The sequence below is a fragment of the Lepidochelys kempii genome, chromosome 6 (genome assembly GCF_965140285.1).
Source record: "Lepidochelys kempii isolate rLepKem1 chromosome 6, rLepKem1.hap1, whole genome shotgun sequence".
NCBI classification, from domain to species: Eukaryota; Metazoa; Chordata; order Testudines; family Cheloniidae; genus Lepidochelys; species Lepidochelys kempii.
Window position 1 is genome coordinate 128,743,913 of NC_136385.1, and position 24,070 is coordinate 128,767,982.

Consider the following 24,070-nt stretch of genomic DNA (forward strand, 5'->3'; position numbering starts at 1 on the left):
GTCCAGAGCAGTCACAAGGGAACATTCTGGGATAGCTCCTGGAGGCCAATAACATCAAATTGTGTCCACAGTACCTGTAACCCGGACTTGCGATCTCGATTTTTAGTGCTACTCCACTTGCCGAGGTGGAGTACAGAAATCGGATTAAAGAGCCCTTTTAAATAAATAAATAAATAAACGGTTTGGTTGTGTGGACGGAATCAGTTTTATTTTGAATTAACTCGGCTAATTCCGAAATAACTGCGTACTGTAGACCAGGCCTTTGATACTCAAGCTTATAAATGTTCACTCATAAGCCATGCCTGTTGGAATTTTACTTTGGCAAAGTGAATATATTATTATTTTATTATATAGGCCAGATTCTGAAGCCTCTGAATAGGCAAAACCCAGAGTGAATGGGAGTCTTGCATAAGTAAGGACTTCTGAATTAGACTATCTGAGGTGTCAGGCCTTGAAGTGAACTATTAGGCTCCAGTTCAGCAAATAGAGCCGTTGTGGATGCGTCTGATTGCAGAATCAGATTACAGATCTTGTTAGCTCCCCACTCCTGCGAAGAGACCGTACACAAGAGTGCCCATGAGGAGCTTCATTGAAATACCTCTCTGCAAATCCCCCACTGAAGTCAGTGGGAGGCTTGTGGAAGCAGGAGTAACCCTGAGTGGAGGTCATTGCAGGATTGGGGCCTTAGGTTACACTAGCTCTTTCCCTCCTTGGGATGGCAGAGACATGCAGGTTTCAAATAGTACAGCTGTTTTTATTACTGTAAATGCTGAATGCTTAACAAAAATGTTTAATTTTTTGCAATTTGGAGCTACTATTTTTCTTTAACAAGCAAGAGTAGATCAGAGCTTGATGGTTGTCAAAGTTTGAGCAGCTCATGAATGTAATATTCAGTTTTGTAAGTTTATACCAGGTCTTATCTTTATTCCACTTATTATAGACAAATACAAGCAAGATAAACAAGAAATGTTCAGATTTTCACGGGCATACACACACAGTCGTTTAATTAAATATTTCAGTTTAAAATAATATGAGTAGGACCTTTCTGTTTACACCTTATATACATATACATATTTTAATATTTTTTTTCTTCCATATCATCAGTGTCGTAAGCATTTAAGGAGTAGAAGACTTGTCAGTGTAAAACAGCTGGGGATAGACAGAATTGTAGACTTTCAATTTGGAAGTGATGAAGCAGCCTATCATCTCATTGTTGAGCTTTACGACAGAGTAAGTCATAAAACTGTTTAGTCTATAATTAGTATTTAATATGGACTCTAATAATCAGTTTTGTTGCTATTGCAGGGAAACATTGTTCTGACAGACTATGAATACTTAATTTTAAACATCCTGAGGTTTCGCACAGATGAGGCAGATGATGTCAAATTTGCAGTTCGGGAACGGTACCCAGTTGATAACGCTAAAGCATCTGCACCATTACCTACCTTGGAAAGGTAACTTTATTCTGTGCAACATGCATATTATAAATAAAGCAAAGACCATTTTTACATATAAAAATTTTGAGTCTGAATAGTCTGTTTTAAGCTTTGAACATTGTGTAGGTGATGCAGTTCTCACAGAATTGAAATTGTTTGCTTTCTTCTCTAATTCAGAAAACATGGAAAATCAATTCAACGTTGTACATTTATTCTTTTGAATAGCAGCAATTCTGCTTATTATGTCTCTTAGGTTGACTGAAACAATATCAAATGCACCTAACGGGGAACTGCTAAAGAGGGTCCTTAACCCACATCTTCGTAAGTAATGGCATTATTACAATATGAAATGTGCAAACTGTTTGCATTCATATTAGATGTAATGTGAAAATTTAAAATAAGAAAGACACAACTGTGTTTCAGAAGGTTCAAGACAGTCTCCTATGTATAAAATGCAAAATTATTTGTTAAGACTAGAATTTTAATACAAAGGTATAGAAACTTGGCTGCAATCCCTTAATATGCTTTATATGGGTGTAGGGATTTGTCCATGAAGCACTTATAGTATCGGGACCTTTGCTGAATTTTCTCAGTGATGGCTAGAATGTCTCATTCAATTTTGGAAATTAATCATTCTTAATACAGATTTCAACCTGAATGTTTAAACTGCTTCTATAGTTGGTTCTTTCTACTTTTATAGCTTATGGAGCCACACTCATTGAGCACTGCCTTATAGAAGCTGGATTGTCTGGTAATGCCAAAGTAGATCAACAGATGGGAAGCAAAGGTATGTAGGAGTATAATATTTGTGCACTTCAAAGGTTTGCTTGACTATATTTGGAGGGGCAGAGAAGACACCTAGGTACCCTTCACTGAGGACGTAAAAGAACAGTGGCTTTGTTTCATGGAAAAAGGGTGCTCAGCCAGGATTGGCTGAAAACGCTGAAGGGAACTTTGGGTGAGAGAACCTTCCACCAAACGATGTTTAACTTGTTAGTTAAGCTTGGTCTCTAAAAGCGTGTCATGATTTATTTATATGTAACCATTGGTTTCCAATATTCATACTCACTACTCTATGAATCTCTAATCTGTGATAATAAACTTATTCGTGTTTTCAATATAAATATATTGAAGTGCTGTGGTGTTAAGCAAAGCAGTGGTCCTCAGTTGAATCTTAAAAGCTGGTATGTAGTGTTCCTTTGGGAACCCCAGGCCTGGTAATTCTGTGAGCATTCAGTGGATAAGGGCCTGGATGCTGCAGGGAAAAGTCCAAGGATTTTGAGACTGGTGTCTGCTTATTGCTACCTGTCCAGAGAAAGCAAGGCCTGGAAGGCAGTGCTTGTGTTGCCAGAGACTGGTGATTTCAGGGAGCTGACCCACAGCAGGCACAGATAAGACTGCTTCACACTAAGCAGATAGTGGTGAGGCACCTCACAACCCAGGGTACCCTTGGGGAGCATCACAATGGATATGCAGTGTAAGTTTTTACAGGCTGGAGACTACTTTAACACTATTCTCTTAAAGCCCTAGCATTGCTTATATACTAGTATTTTTCCATCCCTTTTAGCCTCAATTCTAAATAGTTAACTTTATGTCATATGATGAAGTGCTACTGTAATTGTGATACTGGAAGGATTAATAAGGGACTTACTATACAAGAGTCATGTGCCAAAGTGTTAATCATGAAAAAAATTATATGGTGGATTTTGAATGAATTAGAACAGTTGCTTTTGATTTTTTTGGAATATACAATTATGGGTTGAGGCGGTAAGGTCAGAATGATTAGTTCTGTAGTCGTACTTTGCTATGAGTGTTTTTTCGGAGGGGGAGAACTATGTTAATATGATGATCTGTAATTAATTAAAATAATGTAATACCTGATATCTGTTGTTATCTGAAGTGCTGTAATAAAGAAGGGAGTTTTATGGCTAATGTTTCAAAAGTAGGGACTTTCATTGTACACCCTTGCCAAGACAGGTAATTGCACGCATCCAGTCCTTGTTTTTTATGTGCAATTATGTGTTTATGCCAGCACTCTTATATTTTATGCATGTAGCTGCAATACGTATTTTTTAAAGAAATATCTCAAAGTTTAAAAAGGACACTAAATGAGGCTTTCTTCAAAATGGACATTTGTTTCTAATGCAAGGAGTTGATGGTTAAAGATGCTTATTAAAATGCGGACTTTTTTGAAATTTGCAAGAATCCTGGTTTTAGAGTATTTCAGAGAGTAGGATTATTGAAAATCTCATAATCCAGACTTCCCACAAGAACTGTATATTGGAGAAAATTCCTCTGTACCCCTGGCTAGAAATGCAGTTAGTAGCAGAGGTTAGTTTTTGGTCTGTCAAGCTTTAGCCTTTATTGGTTAAGTAGTGCACTATGTGTTTATGTAAAATATCCCAAAATTCTTGCCTCTTCAAAATCCATTTTTTTTCTCCTTTAGAAAATATTGAAAGGGTACTTGCTGCTTTACAGAAGGCAGAAGAATATATGAAGATAACTAACCACTTTAGTGGAAAGGTAAATCTTAATTGATATCTGCATAGTTCAAAGTTAAACCGTCTAAGAAACATGCATTATTGTTCTTCTATCATGTCAGACATTTGCTATTGGTTTAGCATGCCTATCACATCTTTTCATGTTGTTGTCTTTCTATTTTTGCTGCTCTGATGTCCTCCAGATACTAATAAGGAATACACCGGACCCTCGCTAGAACGTGGGATTTGGGATCCATACACAGTACCGCGTTAAAATGAATTCCAATTAAAGTAATTAAATTTGGGATCCATTGCTGCAACCACATTATATGTGAATTTGCGCTATATAGATGCACGTTCTAGCAAGGGTCCGGTGTGTATATATGATGCTTGTCTTGGACGTGCAGCTTGTAAATGAGCTAATGGAGTAAAAGGGACCTATCTGACTTGTGTGTCACCATTGTATTTAAATACTGATAGTAATTTTAATGTATGAAGTGTTCAGGGATATCAAAATAATCTCAGTCTGTAGTTCAATGAGGAACCAAAATTTAATTTTGCAGTTGTGTGTCTTCAAGGTATTCATGCGCCTGACGAGCAATATGATTGTAATTTATCCTTCTACATCGATCTTAATGCAACTTGGGAATAAGGCCTGAGTAGAAAGACTGCCAATTACCAGTAGGTAATAGAAATCATTCTTTAACCCTGGGAATTTAGTCCTAATTTTCAAACATGTATTTATTTATTTATTGCAATAACTATTGAACATCTTCTGTGGGCCCGTGCCAGTGTTTCTGATCATTTTCACTTCTTGTGGAAAAATTGTGCTATAGCCCATCCACTCCTCTCTCTTCCATGTTCTGAGTCTGCTGTCTTATAGCAAGTTCTTCTCTAACTTCAAGGCGGAAAGGATTGCTCAGTTTATGGTACAATTCATTCTGATTCTGACTTGCCCATCACTGCATCCTTAACAAACAAGGGTTGTTTAAAATGTAAGGTACAAAGTTTGTGTGATGCATTGTATACTTGGGTTTGTTATAGAAGTTCAGTGTTCATTTGGAATATTTTAGAATAAAGGTGAGTGGCCAAAATTTTACCTGCAAAGTCACTTAGCACCATAAAGTCTCTATGAAAAAAGAGCTTACCAGTGGATTTAGTGTCAGATGTTTGCAAGGTGTTAAACTGTTCCTCCTTGGGCAAGAAAGGAAAAATAACTTTTAAGATTCCTGGAAAGAAATGAGTGTGAATGTGGTGTCTTATGGGGTTTTTTTTTTTAAGGGTTATATCCTTCAGAAACGGGAGAAAAAGCCAAGCCTGGAGCCAGATAAACCTGCAGAAGAAATCCTCACGTAAATATTTGAAGTATTAACTCCCTTTCTTGCTAGAAAGCTAATTTATATTAAGCATTCAAGTGATACTATCAAATGTATATTTTACAGATATGAGGAATTTCATCCTTTCTTGTTTTCTCAACATCTAAAGTGTCCGTACATGGAATTCGAAACATTTGATAAGGTATAGTGGTTTTGCTGATACAGTACTAAGTAGTTCAAATGACTGATACTAAAAACGTGAAAGAAAATATGGTGCTGGAAACTATTACGTTTTTATGCTTTATGACTAGGTAGTTTGGTGTGTAAAATCAGTAAGTATCATAGTAAGATATAAGCTAAATAAAATATTTCTTGGTAACTACAGTTGACCCATTTATGTTCCCAATTTGTCTGTCATGTCCAGTAACTGTGGTGTTGTAACTGTGTTGGTCCCAGGACATTAGAGAGACGAGGTGGATGAGGAAATATCTTTATTGGACCAAGTTTGTGTGTCTCACCAATAAAAGATATTTCCTCACTCATCTTGTCTCTCAAATGTCCAGTAACTGAAATATAGCATGTAGCATTGGTGAAAGACGTATTTGTGTCCAGAACCAAGCTACTCTCTGTCTTCACTTGTTTAAACATATTTTGCTGGTGGTTATATAGGTGTTTATAGACAGTTGGTTTATAGCTGAGGGTAATAGCAAAAATATAAATATGATGAATGTTTGACATGGAATTTCACTAAAAATGAAATCTTTGTCCTTTCTGGTTCTTGGCTAACTAAGGTTAACATAACCTATAGATAATTATTTTATACTAAATCCGATCTCTAGATTCCCTACTTTGCACTCTCCTGCCATGCCTCCCCATCATGTTTGTACCACCTACCTCACAGTGCTGGTGATTTTCATAGCATAAATAAACTCAGAAACTTTATTGTAAGCAGTTTCTGCCTGTTGAAACCAACCACAAAGAACTGTATTGAACTTCATATGCTTGATTTGGAGATTCTGTTCTTATTAACCAATTGATAATTATGCTTATGCTCAAATAAATTGGTTAGTCTCTAAGGTGCCACAAGCACGCCTTTTTCTGTTTGCGAATACAGACTAACATGGCTGTTACTCTGAAACCTTGATTATTATGATGGCTCATTGCAGAGATGGCTGTACCTACGGTAGTTTCACAGTTGTTACATACTTAGATTAAAGAACGTGTTCCTTCCTTCACTACATCATTTGCTAATATAGAATTTGGCTCCAGTTCAGTCCCATGGTTAAAGCTAGGCCTGTGCTTAAGTACCTCGCTGAACTGTCCCTTGACTAGGTAGAGCAGGGGAAGTGTGTTGAAACCTAGTTTAGGATCAGACTCCTTTTTGCAGTCTTGCAGTCTCCTCTTAAGAACAGAACCACTCCTGTCTGCTTACTCTTTCCTGATCTAGGTTATTGCATCCTTTGAGATCCTTTAAACTGACTTTTTTTCTTGAAGGCCGTGGATGAATTTTACTCCAAGCTAGAAGGTCAGAAGATTGATTTGAAAGCTTTGCAACAGGTACAGTCTCATTCACAAGCAGAACAGCTGATTTAACTCCTTTAGAGCTTCAGGATGCTGGACATTTGTCTGATTTAGGGGCCCTTGCTCTTTGTAGCACCATGTGGGTGCTGTCTTGTTCAGTTAAAGATAATGGGTTGCTTTGTATGGGGCAGGTCTGAAGCTGCATGCACCAGGGCAGTTCTTGTTGGGAAATTACAATCATTATGACCGCTACTATTATTAGTGTTACGATGCTTCCGTGGATTCCTTTTAAACTGTGCAGACACGGCATTGAATAGCTAATCAGCAAGAACATAAGAATGGCCATACTGGATCAGACCAAAGGTCCATCCAGCCCAGTATCCTGTCTATGAACAGTGACCAATGCCAGGTGCCCCAGAGGGAGTGAACCTAACAGGTAATGATCCGTAATGAATGGAGTGCCTGTCCAAAAATCACTGAAGTGGCTTTTGCTACGCTTTCTATGACAGTGCTCAACAAAATCCTGTTTCCACTTCTTTCCTCTCCATACTGTAATAGGATACAGTTGGGTGTTGAATATCTAACACTGCAAAATTTGTAATATGCAGAGTCGGTCGGCGCTACGCCCGGCTCATGAGACAGCTCATGGTGTCTGACACCATCAGGTGGTCCAGAGACCTCTACACGGAGCACGTCATGGGACACTGTCAGTACTAGGATGAGTAAACAAAACCACCGGTCAGGGAAATAACCCACTTCCTCCCCTGACTGACTAAGGGATGCACCCCCACCCATGTACCTATTCGTTACACCAACACTGACTTGGACTCTAAATAAATTTTATGGGTTGCATACCCGAGATCACTTATTCACTGATTTTTTTAAAAACTCCAGTCTGGGTCTGTGCTGGTTATGTGCTATGTATGTATCTTGTGAACCTTGTAACCAATACTTGTAATCTCTCATAACTCAAGCCTGACCCCAGATGTACAGTACCTTCCCTCTGAACCTGTGTAAATTTGATTTTAAACATTAGCTTTAATAATCTTTTTACTTTCTTTTCTTTGGCTGTCGAAAGGAAAAACAAGCACTGAAGAAGCTGGAAAATGTTCGTAAAGATCATGAGCATAGACTAGAATCTCTTCATCAAGCTCAGGTAGAGCTATCTGTTTTCATAAGACAAGTTTTAAAGAGAAAATATTTTTAATATTCCATGTAGTATCACTTCCACCCTAAGTTGTGTTCCTTAGTGTTCACTTGAGATGACAAATCGGAGTATTTATTCACTAACAAGTTCACCAAAAAGGGAGAGAAGCTAGAGGGAAGTGTGAACTGTAGTGATGATACACTGCTTCTTGTCAATGCTTTGCGTGCCCTTGGAAGAGGTCATCTTTTGAACAATGTGTTTAATTTTAGTGCAGCTGTATTAATTGTATAGATTTGTTTCTTTAATCATCATTTTTATGAAATTTAATTGGTTTTTAGTCTGAATTGTAAGAGAGCTTTTTCTTTCCTGAAGGAAATTGATAAGGTAAAAGGAGAACTCGTAGAAATGAACCTGGACGTAGTTGACCGAGCTATCCAGGTGGTCCGCAGTGCCTTAGCCAACCAGATAGACTGGACTGAAATTGGAGCAATTGTAAAAGAAGCTCAGGCTCAGGGAGACCCTGTTGCGAGTGCAATCAAAGAATTAAAGCTTCAGACAAATCATATCACAATGCTACTAAAGTAAGTATGTTGTAGATCAACAAGACATTAAGAGGGACTAATCCCACAACTAGCAAGTTAACTAGGAAAAGAGCATCTTCATTTGAGCTTACATTATTTTGTCAGTTAATATATGTCAAATGTATTCATGGTGCTGGGTTTTAGCAACATTAAAGCGTGAGTGTGAGGGCTTTGTGAACAGACAGAGGCACTGATCCGATATGCACCTTTCTTTCTTGGTTTTCCTTTAGTTCAATAACTGAAATAGACTCTTCAAGCATATAAAAGCAAGAGTTAACTGGTCACATTTTAAAAGTGGTGGGAAATGTCTAAGAGGAAAGGGCAGTAGTGAGCAAAAGCACTTTTACCTGCATGTCCTAGGCAGTTCCGGGAAACGTGCCTCATTTGGTTTGATGCAACAGGCAACACCAAGCATATTATGCAAAACAAATGCATTTAAAAAATCAGTAACTTAAATAATCTTGACATTCCTTGATGCCCAAAAGAGGGAATCTAGTTGAAAGTTTAGCATGCTGTAGGCTGGCTGGACAAGATGGCCCAGTAAACAAGTTAGAGTTCAAAATTCAAACTGGTATGAGCTGTGATTTAGATCATTCTGCTCCCTCCAGGAAAATCATCACAAGAAGCTTGATACTGGATCAGTGCCTTGCCCTTGCGGACACTTAAAAATAAAAAAACTAAATGAGGTACAAAACATAAGGGTCCTGCAGGTATCGGCAACAAACTAGAAATATATTTAACTGTGTAAATGTACTGGAAATCCTCTAAGCCTAAACCCAAATATAAGAGATCTTCGTTTGAGTTTATATATAGACCCCCCACCCCCCAATTAGGAAGCCTAATAGAGAGTAAAAAACTGATAGTGGAAAATACCTTAAGTCAGTATGGAAAAGAAGGATATGAGAATTGTACCGATAAGCAAAAAGTGAATATAGGGGTTTCCAGATATATATTCCAGCTTTTGAGTAAAATGTGGGGCTGAAATAATCTTGCTTCTGCTCACTGTCACAATTTGCTTCCTGTATTATTTTGAGGAAGTTCTATGGCCTGTGTAATGCAGGAGGTCAGGCTAGATCAGTAGTCCCCAAACTGTGGGCTGTGTGAAGGAATGTCCGGGGGAGGCGCAGTGGGACCTGGGCCAGCCTCTGTGGGGCGGTGGGAAGGGAGCACCACCTAGCTCCACTTTGCCTCCAGTTCATCTCCGGCCGTGCTCCTGCTCCCGGCCGTGGTTCAGACCCCTTCCCATCTCCGGTCCCTAGTCTCGGCTCCCGACCACAGCTCCACTCCTAGGCCTTGGCCGTGGCCACCAGGTTGGCCATGATTCCACTCCCGGCCCAGGAGTGTGGGGGGGCATGCACATTCCATTAGTGGTACGGGGGGGCGTGCAAGAGGAAAAGCTTGGGTACCACTGGACTACATGATCACAATGGTCCCTTCTGGCCTTGGAATCTATCAGTGTCTCTGCTATTTCAGTTTGTTTCACAATATGAATTAAGGTCACACAGCTAATCATACACATCATCTAAAGACAGTTGAATCTACACAAGATAATGGAAACAATAGTATACTTTGCTGTGTGATACAGAGAAAACATTATTTATGCTGTATGCTCCTCTACCTCCTTAAGGCTACACATGTCAAACATAGTAATAGAAGACAGAGTTTACTGTGCTGATGAGTAGTAAAGGCAACTCAAAGTAATACATGCTCAGAATAGCTTCATGATAATGGATCAGATATTTCACAAAATCTCAGACCGTTACCTAGCTTGCATTTGCTTTGATTAAACATAATGAGCCACTATCTAGTCTTCATTTTGCACAAAGATCAAGGGTAAAATGTCCTGTATTTGTTTCATCTTTGTTCTCCTCCTCCTTCTCCTGTGTGAAAGTGCATAATCAAAACTGTTATAATTATACATTTATCTTTATTCATAACCATAGAGCCTTCTTCAGATTGAAAACAAGAGTGTGTATCTTTTGTAATATTATTTACAAAATTAATGGAAGGAGGAATGCATCTTGCTAACTTTTACAATAAAAAGTCTGGAGTACTTTTTAAGACAATCAATATACTTTTATATTTTGATAGAAACCCGTATGTATTATCGGAGGAGGAGGAGGAAGAAGAAGATGACGAAGCTGATCATTGGAAAGAAGTTGAAGAACCAAAAGGGAAGAAGAAAAAGCATAAAAATAAACAGCTGAAGAAACCTCAGAAAAACAAGCCATTGTTGGTTGATGTTGATCTCAGTTTGTCTGCATATGCCAATGCTAAAAAGTAAGATTTAAAATGTGTATATTTTTAGTAGTCTGCTCCTTAGCTTAATTTCAATAGACTCTGCTACTATCATAGGAATTAGTCTTTTTCCTACAGAAATATTTAGAGTGTGTAGCCTTACCTTAGTTATAGACTGTCCATTCCTCCGCCCCAGAATGTTGTCTTGCCATTTCTGTGTTAACCAGTCTCTGATAATCATTTTAATTTAATGTTAATTACATCAAGCATAGAAACAGACACAGGACATAATGGCTACTTTCTCTGCAAAGTAAATATAAAGGCAGGGCTCTACATTTCTAGTGAGGGTAATAAATTAGTAACTTCATTTCAACTGATGCAATTTTCAGATTCACAGTGATAGGCAATAGGCAAAAAAGCTAAGCCAAACATAACATTTTCCTTATCAGAATGAAGTATTTACTGCTGGCACGAAGTACCGTGGGAAGAAATAGCTCTAAAAATGAGTTAATATACTGGGATCTGAGATGTAAATGAATTTGTGTTTCACAGATATTATGATCATAAGAGACATGCAGCCAAAAAAACACAGAAGACAGTAGAAGCTGCAGAGAAGGTATTTATTATTACCTTTTCCTGGTTTGTTTAAAATGTACCTTTTTTGTGTTAATACTGTTACGCTGATTTAATGTTTCAACCCCCTCCCATCAAGCTTGCCAAAACAATTTAACCTACATGTAGGGCTGACAAGTTGCAGCCTTGAATCATTTAGTTTCCATCAACAGTTATGAACTCCTTAAAAGCATTTTATAATGGAAATGCTGACAGACCAGTAGCTGAGGCAGCATTAACAAGAACCATTATGATCAGGTAGCTGATGTTATTTTCAGAACACACATTTTAGAGAAACTACATGACGGAATAATGGAGACATGCCTTTTCAAAATTATGAAGATTTTAAGACAGCCGTTAATGAAGTGCCTCTGATTTTGCACGGGCAGAAATGGTTTTTAGGTCTGCAAATTGAATTATGTGCAAAACGAGTGACTATACTGTCTCAAACTACATTTTGGGGGTATTTTTCTTCATATTGTCTTACTGTTTGGCTATTGCTTGTATGATCACTGCATTTGTAGAATTGGGAATGTCCATATTTCCTAAACAGGCATTCAAATCAGCAGAAAAGAAGACAAAGCAAACATTGAAAGAAGTTCAAACAGTTACCACCATTCAGAAAGCAAGAAAGGTTTATTGGCAAGTAAACTTTTGATAGTTACCCTCTCAGATGAGTGTGTGAGTCTGTGTAAATTTAAAAGGACGTTGTTGACATGAAATCTAATTTGGTTTTTAAAAAAAGAGTTAAAAGTAGTGTTTTGGTACTACACCCACCCGTATGTCCCTTGTCAGTTGTTGTGGTTTTAGTTATAAGCCCCAGTCCTGCCGGTAGATCCACCTGGGTGGGGCCCTTCAAGAGTGCTCTGCATGGGTGCGCGGATCTGCCTATGTGGATCCTCTTGTGGGATTGAAGCCATGTTTTCCTAAAATTTTAAACATTTTCTCTATCTGCAATATAAAAGATCCACACAAACAACTGGGGAGACTGACTGTACACAAAGTGATTTTAAATGCACACAGAGTAAACATGGAAAAGAAATACTTTCTCTCTTTTTATAAACAGCTGTTTTAAAAGTAGCAATTATAGTTAAAAAAAATAGATTGTGAGATTTGCTTGATGTGTCCTTTTAAAGAATATGATTGACAGTCCAATTACATTTGTACAATACCTTGAATTTATGCCATATACATATGTATGAAACTGTAGCTGATCAACAAAACGAAGTATCTTTGAGAATACCTGTCTTTCCACCTGTAATACATTAAAGTACTGAGACCCTGGCAAAAACCATACTTTCTGTAATAGGCAAACAGTTCCAGTTATTTTATACAGCGTGGTTTGATGTAATTTGACAGGTTTGAGAAGTTCCTGTGGTTTATTAGCTCTGAAAATTACCTCATTATAGCTGGAAGAGATCAACAGCAGAATGAAATGATTGTGAAGCGATATTTGAAATCAGGTTAGTAAGATTAAATCAAGCATGTCAGCATAGTTTTTGTTTTCTTTGCTGATTGTTATAAATGCTTGTATTGTACATCCAAAACTGAGGAACACTATTAGATCTTTATTAGCTTGTGTATAAAATTCAGCTTGCTTGTACGCATTCTCATTTTGCTACATTGTCTGGAATTTCAGACTGAAGTTCTTTGGAGCTTTATAATTATGTCCATGTGTGAGGTGTGGTATGGAATGCAGCTTCACCCAATAGTTTTGAAATTGCCTGAACTGAGTTAAAAAGCAAACTAACAGACTTTACCTTTTGCAGTTGTACACTGTTCCACATGGAGGAGCGTAAGACCATAGACATAAGTTATAGCTAGTATTTTCCTGCAGCAGTGGTTCTCAACCAGGGGTCCTGGACTCCGTAGGGGGGCTGCGAGTGGATTTCAAGGGGCTGTCAAGCAGGGCCAGCATTAGACTTGTTGGGGCCCAGGGCAGAAAGCCAAAGCCCCACCTCATGGGGTTGAAGCCTGGGGCCCTGAGACCAGCCACCACATGCTGAAGCCTGAGCAACTTTGTTTCACAGGGCTCCCTGTGGCGTGGGGCCCCAGGCAGTTGCCTACTTGATACCCCTAATACTGGGTCCTGGCTTTTATATGCAGAAAAACAGTTGTTGTGGCACAAGTGGGCTGTGGAGTTTTTATAGGATGTTGCGGGGGGGCCCTCAGAAAGAAAAAAGTTGAGAACCCCTGTTCTACAGCAGAATACAGAATTCAGAAGTATTGCAATATATTAGCATACCAAAGGTCTTAGTTCACCATGATATTGATGTCAGAATAAATGACAATTAGTATGGGGTATAACTGACAAGTAGACATAATTACTTCCCCTGAATATGTGAATGTTTTGGCAGTGCTCCAAGTAAATCAGTTTCTAATTCAAAGCTTGGAACCCTCTTTTAATGATCAGTGCAGCAATTAAGTGTGCTCAGTGATGTGTCCCAATCTTATCTCTTCTGTTTTAGGAGATATATATGTGCATGCTGACCTACATGGTGCAACTAGCTGTGTAATCAAGAATCCTACAGGTAATTAAGTCTGTGGTTGGCTCTGATTTATAATCTGTTAAACACAAACAATTTGAAATTTAATGGACTTCAGTAAAAATGTACTGCTACATCCTTGTCCGCTCTTCGTTTCACTTCAGACGTCGAGTTGACGAGGTTTAGTCTGAAGTCCTTCCTTATTAATGTGCAAGCCAGTGAGGAAGCCATAATAGCACAGTACTTGTTTTGTGCAGGAAAATTGCCTTCAGGACCTGCCTCTGTAGATCCCCACTCGGAGATGCTTTTGTACGATGTCTGGTTACTTTTTTAAACGTGTGCTCAGCTAACGCAAATGTGGTGGTGTTGCTGTTACAGGTGAGCTGATCCCTCCCCGGACCCTGACTGAGGCCGGCACCATGGCATTATGTTACAGTGCTGCGTGGGATGCTCGTGTCATCACTAGTGCCTGGTGGGTCTATCATCACCAGGTAAGGAGATCTTGCCTGTTCGTTTTGAGAAGTTAATCTCTGAAAGAATGAGTGTGGAACTGTCGATGTAAATGTCACCACCGATGAAATTAAAGACTGAAAGAAACAGTTGTGTATTATATGTGATGGTCCTTACAAGTTCTCCCTGGCTCTACGACAGCGGCCTTGGTTTGTGAATCTTTGGTATAATGGGCCCAGGACCCAAGAAATGCTGTGGGTTCAGCATCTTTTAAAAAGAGGTTAAAGGTCTGTGATGTGCTGCACTCATCTCTTGTGAGCGCCTCCTGTGGGTGCAAACCTGCACTCTCTCTTGGCTCAGGTTGCCTGTTTCCTGTTGCCCTCATCAGGTGGGTCTTCAGTGGCTCAGCCCTCCGGCTAAGTCACACATAGGCCACGGCTACACTATAGAGTTTACAGTGGTGCAGCTGCTCTAAGCCAACAGGAGAGAGTTCTCCTGTCGTCTTAAATACTTCAGCCTCCACGAGTAGCAGTAGCTATGTCGTGGAAGAAGCTCTTCTGCTGACATAGTGCTGTCCACGCCGGCGCTTATGTCGGTGTAACTTGTCTCTCTCAGGGGGATGATGTAAGTTATGCCAACATAAGCTGTAGTATAGACCTAGCCATAGTCTAAATGCAAGAGGGAATCCCTTCCAGGTGACAAAGTTCCAACACGGACTATCACTGTGCCTAAGTAGTCATCTGCGGCCCTGCCTTTGGGCTCAATTCTCAGCCCCTTCTGGGCTAGCTTTCAGTCTGTCCCTGCCCTGTTAGAGAACACTGCCCCCAAGGCGGTCTCCCCGGAGACTTTGTCATCAGCAGTTCTCTGGCATCCCAGCTCTCCAGCCAGTTTATGCCTTAACTTCAGTCCCCTTCTGGCAGTAACAAAGTTGAAAGAATGGTTGGCCCTCTTCAGGGTCTTCGGCCCCATCCCTGGTCCTGTTTAAATTCCCAGCCCCTTTCTTGGGCTTTTTATGCAGAGTCTTATCACCTCCTTGAGGCTTAAGCCACTTCTCCTGTGGACGGTGGGGGAACCCGGGCCCACCCACTATTCCAGGTCCCAACCCAGGTATCCTATAGACAACAGCCACATACTATTTCCTCTACTTGGTTGCTGCTGGTACTCCTGGATGGCTTCCCACTCGGTCCCATCACCTTCACCCATTACCTTAGGTCAGTGGTTCTCAAACTTTTTTTTTTTCACGGACCACTTGAAAATTGCTGAGGGTCTCGGTGGACCACTAAATGATCTTTCCAAAGATTGTTTGTACCGTTAGCTAACTATTGTAAAGTGCTTTGGATAAAAGCACTATATATAAAAAAATTAAATTAAAAAATTAAAAAAAATTTTGTTCTACAGATAAAAGCACACAACTCATATTTTAATATCAGTAGTCTTACCTTTCTAATGCAATGGATGTGCCCTCTCTCTCCTGCTGTGGCAGCCCCCGAGCTGGGGCTGGGAAGGAGGGGAGGGGTATCTCCCCAGCCACAGAGCTGAGGCTGGGAAGGAGGGCCATCTCTCTCTGGCAGCCGCAGCCCTGGAGCTGGGGAAAGTCTCCTCTTCCTCTGGCAGCCGCAGCCCTGGAGCTGGGGAAAGTCTCCTCTTCCTCTGGCAGCCGCAGCCTTGCACGTTCTAAATTCCACCCCCCGTCTCACTCCACTGCCCCCTCCCACCTACCCCCTATTTCCCCCAAAGGCCACTACCTCACCTTACATGTGTGTCTTCTCCACGGTCCAGGAACCTAATTAATGGAGCCATGTCTGCACGGCTCCACTAATCAGGTGGGTGGCCGCCCAGGCGTGCACCTTAGAGGGAACTATCCGCGGACCATCTGAATGGAGCTGGCAGACCACTGGTGATCCGTGGACCACAGTTTGAGAATCTCTGCCTTAGGCTATAGTCCTTGGGTTCTACTTTCTTGTTTCCTGTTTGCGCAGGGTCTCACCCAGGCCTCCTTGCCTGGAGAGTCTCTGTCTTTTCCCTTTCAGTCCCCGTCAGGAACTGACTTGCTCAGGTGGCTGTGCTGCTCTTTTTAACTGAGCCTGCTAGGGTCTGATTGGCTGCTCCCCTGCAGCCTTTCAGCACAAGCCTGGAGGACCTACCTTTACTATGCCTTTTCTGGAGCGGAGTGTGGTAGGACCGCAAGGCCTCCAGCAGGCCTCCTCAAAGGGCGTGGTGCACCCCAGCACAAGGTCAGATTGGGAATGATTTTTAAGAAGTGTAATCAGTTTTTAATGTTCTGTTAGAACTTTAATTCACATATTAAATAAGGGTTTGTTTGTTTTGTCGTAAAACACCTAGAATGTTGGAATGGGCAGGCAACATGAAAAGCTGATCTGTTTTCTAGATACAGTCATTTGACATAATTTCACCAAGCCTGCTGTAGTTTACCCTTTTCAATATGTTCTTTCTTCATGGCACTGTATTGTAACTGAGGCTAGCTCATGTAAACATTTCTAGTATCTCTACTTAGGTATCTGTATGTGGTTTTAGTTGTGTCTTGGGCACTAACAGTGAAAGACTGGTTCCCAAAAAGTTGTTGGAATCTCTCACTGCTTCCCTATCGGGAAAACAATTTCTTTCTGCTGTGATTTGAACCTGTAATCTCAAGACTGATTAAGGACTTTCCCTCTGGCTAAGAAGGCTGGTCTCAAAAGGAACCTCCTGCAAGCAGAGCACAGTATTGCCCTGGGAGCAGTGGAATGGGGAGTCTTCCATTACAGAGCCCACTTAAGTTAGGTCTGGGAAGAAACTGAGGGCTTGTCTTCACTACTGAGGAGATCAACACCCCTACGGGTGTTAATTTAGTGGGTCTTACTAGACCCGCTAAATCGACAGCAGAGCGCGTTATTCACGTAGCTGGAGTAGCGTATCTTAGGTCAGCTTACCCCGGAACTGAAAACAAGCCCTCAGATTCATAGATTTTTAAGGCCAGAGGGGACTGTTATGCTCAAATCTGATCCCCTGCATAACACAGTCTATTAAATTTTATCCAGTGATTTCGACATGAAGGCCAGTAACTTCTGGTTGAACCAGAGCATCTTTTAGGAAGACATCCAGTGATGATTTAAAGGCTTCAGGTGATAGGAGGTTGTTCCTCAGCAAATCCTCCCTATAATACTCTTCACTTTGTGAAGTTAAAAAGCTGTCCTTAGAAATCAGAAATTCAGTTAGCTTAAATGCTCATTTTTATTACCGTTATTACTCAGTGAGGCACCGTTTTCTACGGTACTTTATTAAATATACAATATGTGATGCTCTTCTCAGGTGTCTAAAACAGCACCAACTGGAGAATATCTGACTACAGGGAGCTTCATGATAAGAGGTGAGAACTTGAAGAGAGACCATCAATTTGTAAACCACAATTGTCCAAAAAATCTGTATCTTCTACAGTGGCAAGGATCACTGCAAGAAGCTGGCAAAATATGTTTATATATTTAAACCACCTTATGTTTTCCTTTTTTTCCCCAGGGAAAAAAAACTTTCTTCCACCTTCATATCTTATGATGGGGTTTAGCTTCTTATTTAAGGTACTGTCCCATTCATTGCTTACATTTGTCTCCTTTTTGTTACATAAACATAAAGCTGTAATAGTTCACAACAATCCTTAATTCCCATGAGCACCTTTCCCTTCCAGTAGGTCACTATCATTCTGTTAGCTCTGAATGGAAGAGAAACCTTTAATCTAGTTCATGAGAGTGGGCATGCAGCTCAGAAACCGCCAACTGAAGAAACAAACTGGGTACAATGGGCTAAGCTTATCAAAGAAGCTGCCACTCTTTAAATACTTTCCCCCCTGGAGTGGGATTCCTGTTTTTAATTATTTATTTAGAACAAACCCTGTGACCACGGCACCTCCAGATATTTTTTTTTTTTAATAACAAGTGTTTAAAGTGTTAGCAGGAGTTTGTAAAGCTCCCTTTTTGTGGGCAGTCTGATGGGTGTGTGACTAGCTACAGTGGGCTCCCACTAGCCTTCATCTTCTAGGGACATGCTTTCAAACTTTTTCCCCTATTCCTTTCCATGGTAAAGGAGCTCAAAAACTTAGGAGACTTTACATAAAAATAAGGAAAAGAAATGGAAGTAGGCAAGTCAGTTGTTGCATATAAAGGCTGGAAATTAATCACCAGGGAAGGCAGTTTCAGGAATGTGTAAATGAGTTCAAGGGACACACAGAATTTGTTCCTGGAGAGGAATAAGATTGAAGGGCATGCTGAAAAAACAGGAAGATGATGTCAAGACAAATAAGGGACACTAAGATTTGCCAAATGGTTTCCACACAAGAGCTTGCATTAATGTAGTAGTTTTCAATCTCTTGGCCAGATCCAGTCCTCACAGAACTCAATGGGATTCTGTCCATTGAATGGAGCCCATGATGAACATTGTTGTTGGGTTCCTAAGAATCAGTAGAAAGATTTGAAGTTCCACGTGTTCATTCACTACAGTTTCTCATTGGGTTTGGTATAAGCCAGTTTCCTTGGAAATCCTTTTGCTCAATAAAAAGGACCTGCTTCTGTCATTTAGGTGGAAGAATCTTGTGTTTGGAGACACAGAGACGAACGAAAGATCAAAGTGCAGGATGAGGATATGGAGTCTGTGACCAGTAGTACCAATGAACTGGTGTCAGAAGAAGTGGAGCTACTAGGTATTATGCAGGGTTTAATATATTTTACTGTGGGCATGCTGGGAACTCTTAAAAATACATTGGGATGTGCATTCAGCTCCCTGAATTAGTAATGTGTTAGTCTAGTGTCTGTAAACTGAAATGTCTTTTCTCCTACCTCATTTAGAAGAAGCACCAGAAGGAGATGATAGCAGCACTGATGATGAGAAGGCACTGCCTCAAGAAATGCCTGATGGTATTGAAGTCAGGTCTAACAGTAACCCCGAGGAGGACGTTGCTCATGCAGACAAGGATGGAATAAACAAGCTACCAGCACAAGAGGGAACCTCTGAAGACGATGATGTAGAATCTGAAGAAGAGGCTGAAGGTCAGGAGCTGATGAGTGAAGTAAAGGAGGAGGAGATAAATTATCCAGACACTGCAATTGACCTGTCACATCTTCAACCACAAAGGTAACCAAAAGAGCCTCCACGTTTGTCAGCGGTATGAGCCATTCTAAGAATGTCAGTGCCTTAAACTATGTTTATGTGATAAGAGGGATTGCAATGAGTACATAAGATTTAATCCTAGTGTTCAAAGATGCAGGCTGCCTGAATACCAAGTAAAACAAGTGTATACATGTCTGGTAGTGCTGCCCCGCCCTTCCTAGATGGTCTTCTCTACACAGTTACACAGTTCTTCATTTTGGGTTATCTTATTCCCCCTTCTCCTGACTGTAGTAACCACCGCGCTAATGCATTCTCTGGCTGGGGCATATGTGGTATTTTGGCCATTGCCAATGCTATTATAGAATCATAGAAATGTAGGGCTGGATGGAACCTTGAAGTCATCAAGTCCAGCCCACTTCCCTGAAGTGGGACCCAAGTAAACCTAGACCATCTCTGACAGGTGTTTGCCCAACTGGTTCTTAAAAATCTCAACAATGGAAATTCCATGACCTCCCTTGGAAGCCTGTTCCAGAGCTTAACTACCCTTAGAGTTAGAAAGTGTTCCCTACTATTTAACCTAAATCTCCCTTGTTGCAGATTAAGCCCATTACTACTTCTATCTTCAGTGAACATGGAGAACAACTGATCACAGTCCTCTTTATAACATTCCTTAACATACTTGAACACTTACCAGGTCCCTCCTCAATCTTCTTTTCTCAAGACTAAACATGCCCAAGTTTTTTTAACCTTTCCTCATAGGTCAAGTTTTCTAAACCTTGTTTTGTTTTTGTTGCTCTCCTCTAGAGTCTCTCCAGTTTGTCCACATCTTCCCTAAAGCATGGAGCCCAGCACTGGACACAGTACTCCAGCTGAGGCCTCACTAGTGCCGAGTGGAGTGGGACAGTTACCTCCTGTGTCTTACATACAACACTCCTGTTCATACACCCCCAGAATGAGATTAGCCATTTTCACAACTGCATCACATTGTTGACTCTCCTTCAATTTGTGATCTACGATAGCCCCCAGATCCATTTCAGTAACACTACCAGCTAACCAGTTATTCCCCATTTTATCGTTGTGTGTTTGACTTTTCCTTATTAAATGCAGAGTATTTCACTTATCTTTACTGAATTTCATCTTCAATTTGTTGAGGTCATTTTGAATTCTAATCCTGTCCTCCAAAGTGCTTGCAACCCCTCTCAGCTTGGCGTCCTCTGCAAATGTAATAAGCATACTCTCACTTGTTGTTCAGGTAATTAATGAAGATAGTGCATAGTACCGGACCCAAAACTGACCCCTGTGGGACCCCACTAGATACACCCTCCCAGTTTGACAGTGAACTGTTGATCGCTGCTCTCTCAGTAGGGTCTTTCTGCCAATTGTGCACCCACCTTGTAGTAACTTCATCTAGACCACGTTTCCCTAATTTGCTTATGAGAATGCCATGTGGGGGACTATTAAAAAAAAAATAAAATCAAGATATATTGGCTAGGGGTGCTTCAAGCACAGGGCATTTTACAATTTTTCCTACTTGGGGAGACCAACCTTCTTCCACTTAAGTGTTCTACCAGGACCCAGGAAATGGGAAGCCTAATGTCACTTCTGTTCTTATTCAAGATGGTAGTGAGTGAAAATTATTGCCACCTGAAATGAGATGGTGATCTCCAGTTAGTGCCAGTGGCTAATCTTCCTACCACTTACCCTGCTGTCTTCACAAATGGCACTATTTAGCAGCTTGAAGGGAACGAGATGAATGGGCATAAGAATGAACCACTCTCACCGTAGACATTGAGGCACTTAGGGGTGAGTCGGGGAAAACTGCCACCCGTCCTCCCAAGAAATCAGACTTCAGTTTCCAATTCATTCAGTCTGGGTTTATTTAATAGGTATTACAGCTGTAAAAATAATGCTTTGTGTGCGTGGGATTTGTGTGCATGCAATAAAGACCTAACAGGGGAAGATCTCTGAGAGCCTACTTCACAGTTTCTCTGTGACTTAATTTCATTTATCACAGCTGGGGCTTTCAGAGGCACTCAGTTTCCTTAGGCTCCTTTGAAAATCCAAACTCAAGAGATTTGGATTCAATGCTAGGTTAAATGTGTCTGGTCACTAAACAAAGAGACTTCATTACCCATTCTACAGGGTACATTGGGGTGGTGTGCAAAATCCCCTGGATGCAGCATAGTGCTGACGCTATTTACCTGTTCAGAAAAGGAAAGGATCTTTCCTGGACATGATGCCCAATAGACAACTCTGAATTAGTTTGTCTCAGTTGTGGCAGCTGCTGCTATGTCAGGACTGTGTTATCAGACTGTTATTTCTCTAACAACATGCTGCACCTTTCAGTCTTCACAGATCCCACCAGAAAATGGTTACAAAAGAGGAAGCATCTAACCTGGTAAGCTCTCGGGTAAGATCGTCAAACAAGTAACACGGCATGTGATTTCTATGAGTGGAAATAATAAAATATAACTTTATTTCACTTTTTTAGAGTGACAGTAAGTCACATGGGCGAAGACACTTATCAGCCAAGGAGAGAAGGTAAGAATGTCTTCATTTTAAGGAAGGAAAGGTCTAAATATCTCCATGTATGAAAGTCCTCATTTCTTAAGGAGGAGTTAACCTTTTTTGAAGAAGTCACTTGCAGTGTTTTTCTTGCCCCTTGAAATTAACAATATGGATATAACAGACACTGTGAACACAAAGGAGCTGGTTTTTATCAGCTGGAAGAATTTGATTTTTTTGATGGGATACTGGGTTATTTCAAAGGTCTGGTTCAGAATATAAAGGGTAACTTCTGCACTGTGGAAATTAATTTGTGAGGGCTTGTGATCTAGTTCAGGTTTCTATGCCACAGAATACTATTTACCCCAAAGATGCAGTGGTGATGGTCCCATGCTTCTGTGTGCAAACAAGGCAGGAACTGAATCCAAACTCAGTTCTAAGCCCAGCAGCTTCTCTTGCCAGCCCTTGAGGTGGAACGTAGGAGTTGGAGGCAAAGGGGCACCAATTTCCTTTCTGGATGTGGTTTCTTAAGGAGCTTCCCAGTTTCCAGTAGGTGGCTGCCTGACCCATGTTGATATCAGCTAATCTGGCCATATCTTCTTCTAGGCATCCTCTCTTTCACTCTGGTTACACTTGTCAAAGCCAGGGCTTGAACCAGAAACCTTTAGGTCTTCAGCCAAATACTCATCCAACAGAATTAGTTTGGTGTGTCAACTTGTTAGTGCTTTTTTATTCATTTCTTTTAAAAATAAATAACTGACAGTTTCTGCTGGTGATCATCTCCATCTGTGTTGATCACAACTTTGATGCAGTAGGAGCTGTGGGTCTCGGAGTGCTTCAGTTCTCTTTGTTCTTGGCCTTTGTGCTTTTTGGTGGTGGTGTTTTTTTTTTTTTTTTTTTTTTTGCCTGCATCTCTTCCTCTTCCCCTTTCATGCTTTAAAGATACAGAGAATCAGTCAAACATTCCAGTTGATTGCACCAAATATTGCTTTACCATGTCCCTCCTGGACAGGCATGGTTATGATATCCTGTGTCCCAGAGCAGAGTGCAGCTACCTCTGCTTTGGGAATCCCCACAAGCATCTGGATCATTGACAGAGCTACAAACAATTTTCTGGCTTTTTCCAGTGTTTCCTATAAGTGTGACATGAAGTTGACTTGGAGGAGAATTTCAGCTTGGTGTCACAAATGTTCCTTGAAATGGTTGATGTGTTCAGGATCTTGACTTATCAATGTGACTGGCATGTGTCAAGACTTCGATGCCTTTTAGTGTCTCACTCAGATAACTTATTATTGACTTCTCTTTGGAGCAGGCAATGCCTTACTCAAAGCACAAGATGAGATCTGTGTTGGGGGGAGTTACTGCTTGATTTCCAGCATGCCACCAACTTTGTCCCGTGTTCTGGCAGGCAATCATCTGAGTCTTCATTCTACCCGAACTCATTGTATAGGAGTAATAAATTAGATAATTGATCTGAGAAGACATCAAGAAATATTAATCACCCTAGTATTTCTTTCAGTTGGATTGTTTGTTTGGGTTGTCAGTCCCATATATCAAAACTAGATCCTGCTACCCCATTCTGGATGGGCTAATGAAGGAGGTGTGACTATTTTCATTCTGCCATGGTTATATCAAAGGCAAGAGGTAGGAAGTATTTCAGCAGGAAGTCACCAATGATTCTTTCCACATTCCCCTTAAGAGCTTGGGGGTTGAAGGCTACTGTAGTCACTCAGGACTGGTCTGACATCCCTTTCTCTGAGACACAAGGACACCTTTGAGAGCAGGTTTTCCAATATGCAGCGCTTGCAACTTGCATTGGGAACAGCTGGTCCATGGGCCAGTATTGGATTGAGCTGAAGCAGGCAGAAATGCTCGAGTCTGTCTCTAATGCGAAGGGAGACACGTTCTGGTAACTGAATTGTGAGGTTGTGGAGAGAGCTGGACATTAGGCGCTTATGTTCTCCTGTCACTAGCACTGATGCTCACAGGTTTGCATGGCTATGCTAATCAAACCTTCATGCAGAGAACCTGACACAGGACAGAAGGAAATAGAAGGTATTTAGTTAATCGTACCTTTTGGAGCAGAGGAAGTGGCTTAGTGGATGCTGTTCTCTGGAGAAAGATGGGCCTCCCTTCAGAAAGAAGAGTTCTGTATTTTTTTTGGACAATATGTTACTTATTTTGATAGGAATGAACGACACTGG

The 24,070-nt window shown here is 40.7% G+C and overlaps 1 protein-coding gene across 2 annotated transcripts in view; it reads left to right on the plus strand.

Moving 5' to 3' along the window:
• Nucleotides 1-24,070, plus strand: part of NEMF (nuclear export mediator factor) — a 41,872-nt gene that overhangs the window by 8,320 nt on the left and 9,482 nt on the right. Inside the window, exons 4-25 of one of the 2 annotated variants that reach the window (XM_073350220.2) lie at nucleotides 1,105-1,230; nucleotides 1,306-1,454; nucleotides 1,690-1,757; nucleotides 2,137-2,223; nucleotides 3,883-3,959; nucleotides 5,198-5,268; nucleotides 5,359-5,434; nucleotides 6,727-6,789; nucleotides 7,832-7,909; nucleotides 8,273-8,481; nucleotides 10,573-10,761; nucleotides 11,272-11,335; nucleotides 11,885-11,973; nucleotides 12,691-12,794; nucleotides 13,800-13,862; nucleotides 14,196-14,308; nucleotides 17,577-17,634; nucleotides 17,781-17,839; nucleotides 18,834-18,954; nucleotides 19,100-19,385; nucleotides 21,708-21,759; nucleotides 21,853-21,902. In XM_073350220.2, the coding sequence (XP_073206321.2) occupies nucleotides 1,105-1,230; nucleotides 1,306-1,454; nucleotides 1,690-1,757; nucleotides 2,137-2,223; nucleotides 3,883-3,959; nucleotides 5,198-5,268; nucleotides 5,359-5,434; nucleotides 6,727-6,789; nucleotides 7,832-7,909; nucleotides 8,273-8,481; nucleotides 10,573-10,761; nucleotides 11,272-11,335; nucleotides 11,885-11,973; nucleotides 12,691-12,794; nucleotides 13,800-13,862; nucleotides 14,196-14,308; nucleotides 17,577-17,634; nucleotides 17,781-17,839; nucleotides 18,834-18,954; nucleotides 19,100-19,385; nucleotides 21,708-21,759; nucleotides 21,853-21,902 (2,252 nt within the window). The remainder of the gene's footprint in view (nucleotides 1-1,104; nucleotides 1,231-1,305; nucleotides 1,455-1,689; nucleotides 1,758-2,136; nucleotides 2,224-3,882; nucleotides 3,960-5,197; nucleotides 5,269-5,358; nucleotides 5,435-6,726; nucleotides 6,790-7,831; nucleotides 7,910-8,272; nucleotides 8,482-10,572; nucleotides 10,762-11,271; nucleotides 11,336-11,884; nucleotides 11,974-12,690; nucleotides 12,795-13,799; nucleotides 13,863-14,195; nucleotides 14,309-17,576; nucleotides 17,635-17,780; nucleotides 17,840-18,833; nucleotides 18,955-19,099; nucleotides 19,386-21,707; nucleotides 21,760-21,852; nucleotides 21,903-24,070) is intronic. The other variant, XM_073350222.2, reaches the window with a different exon arrangement.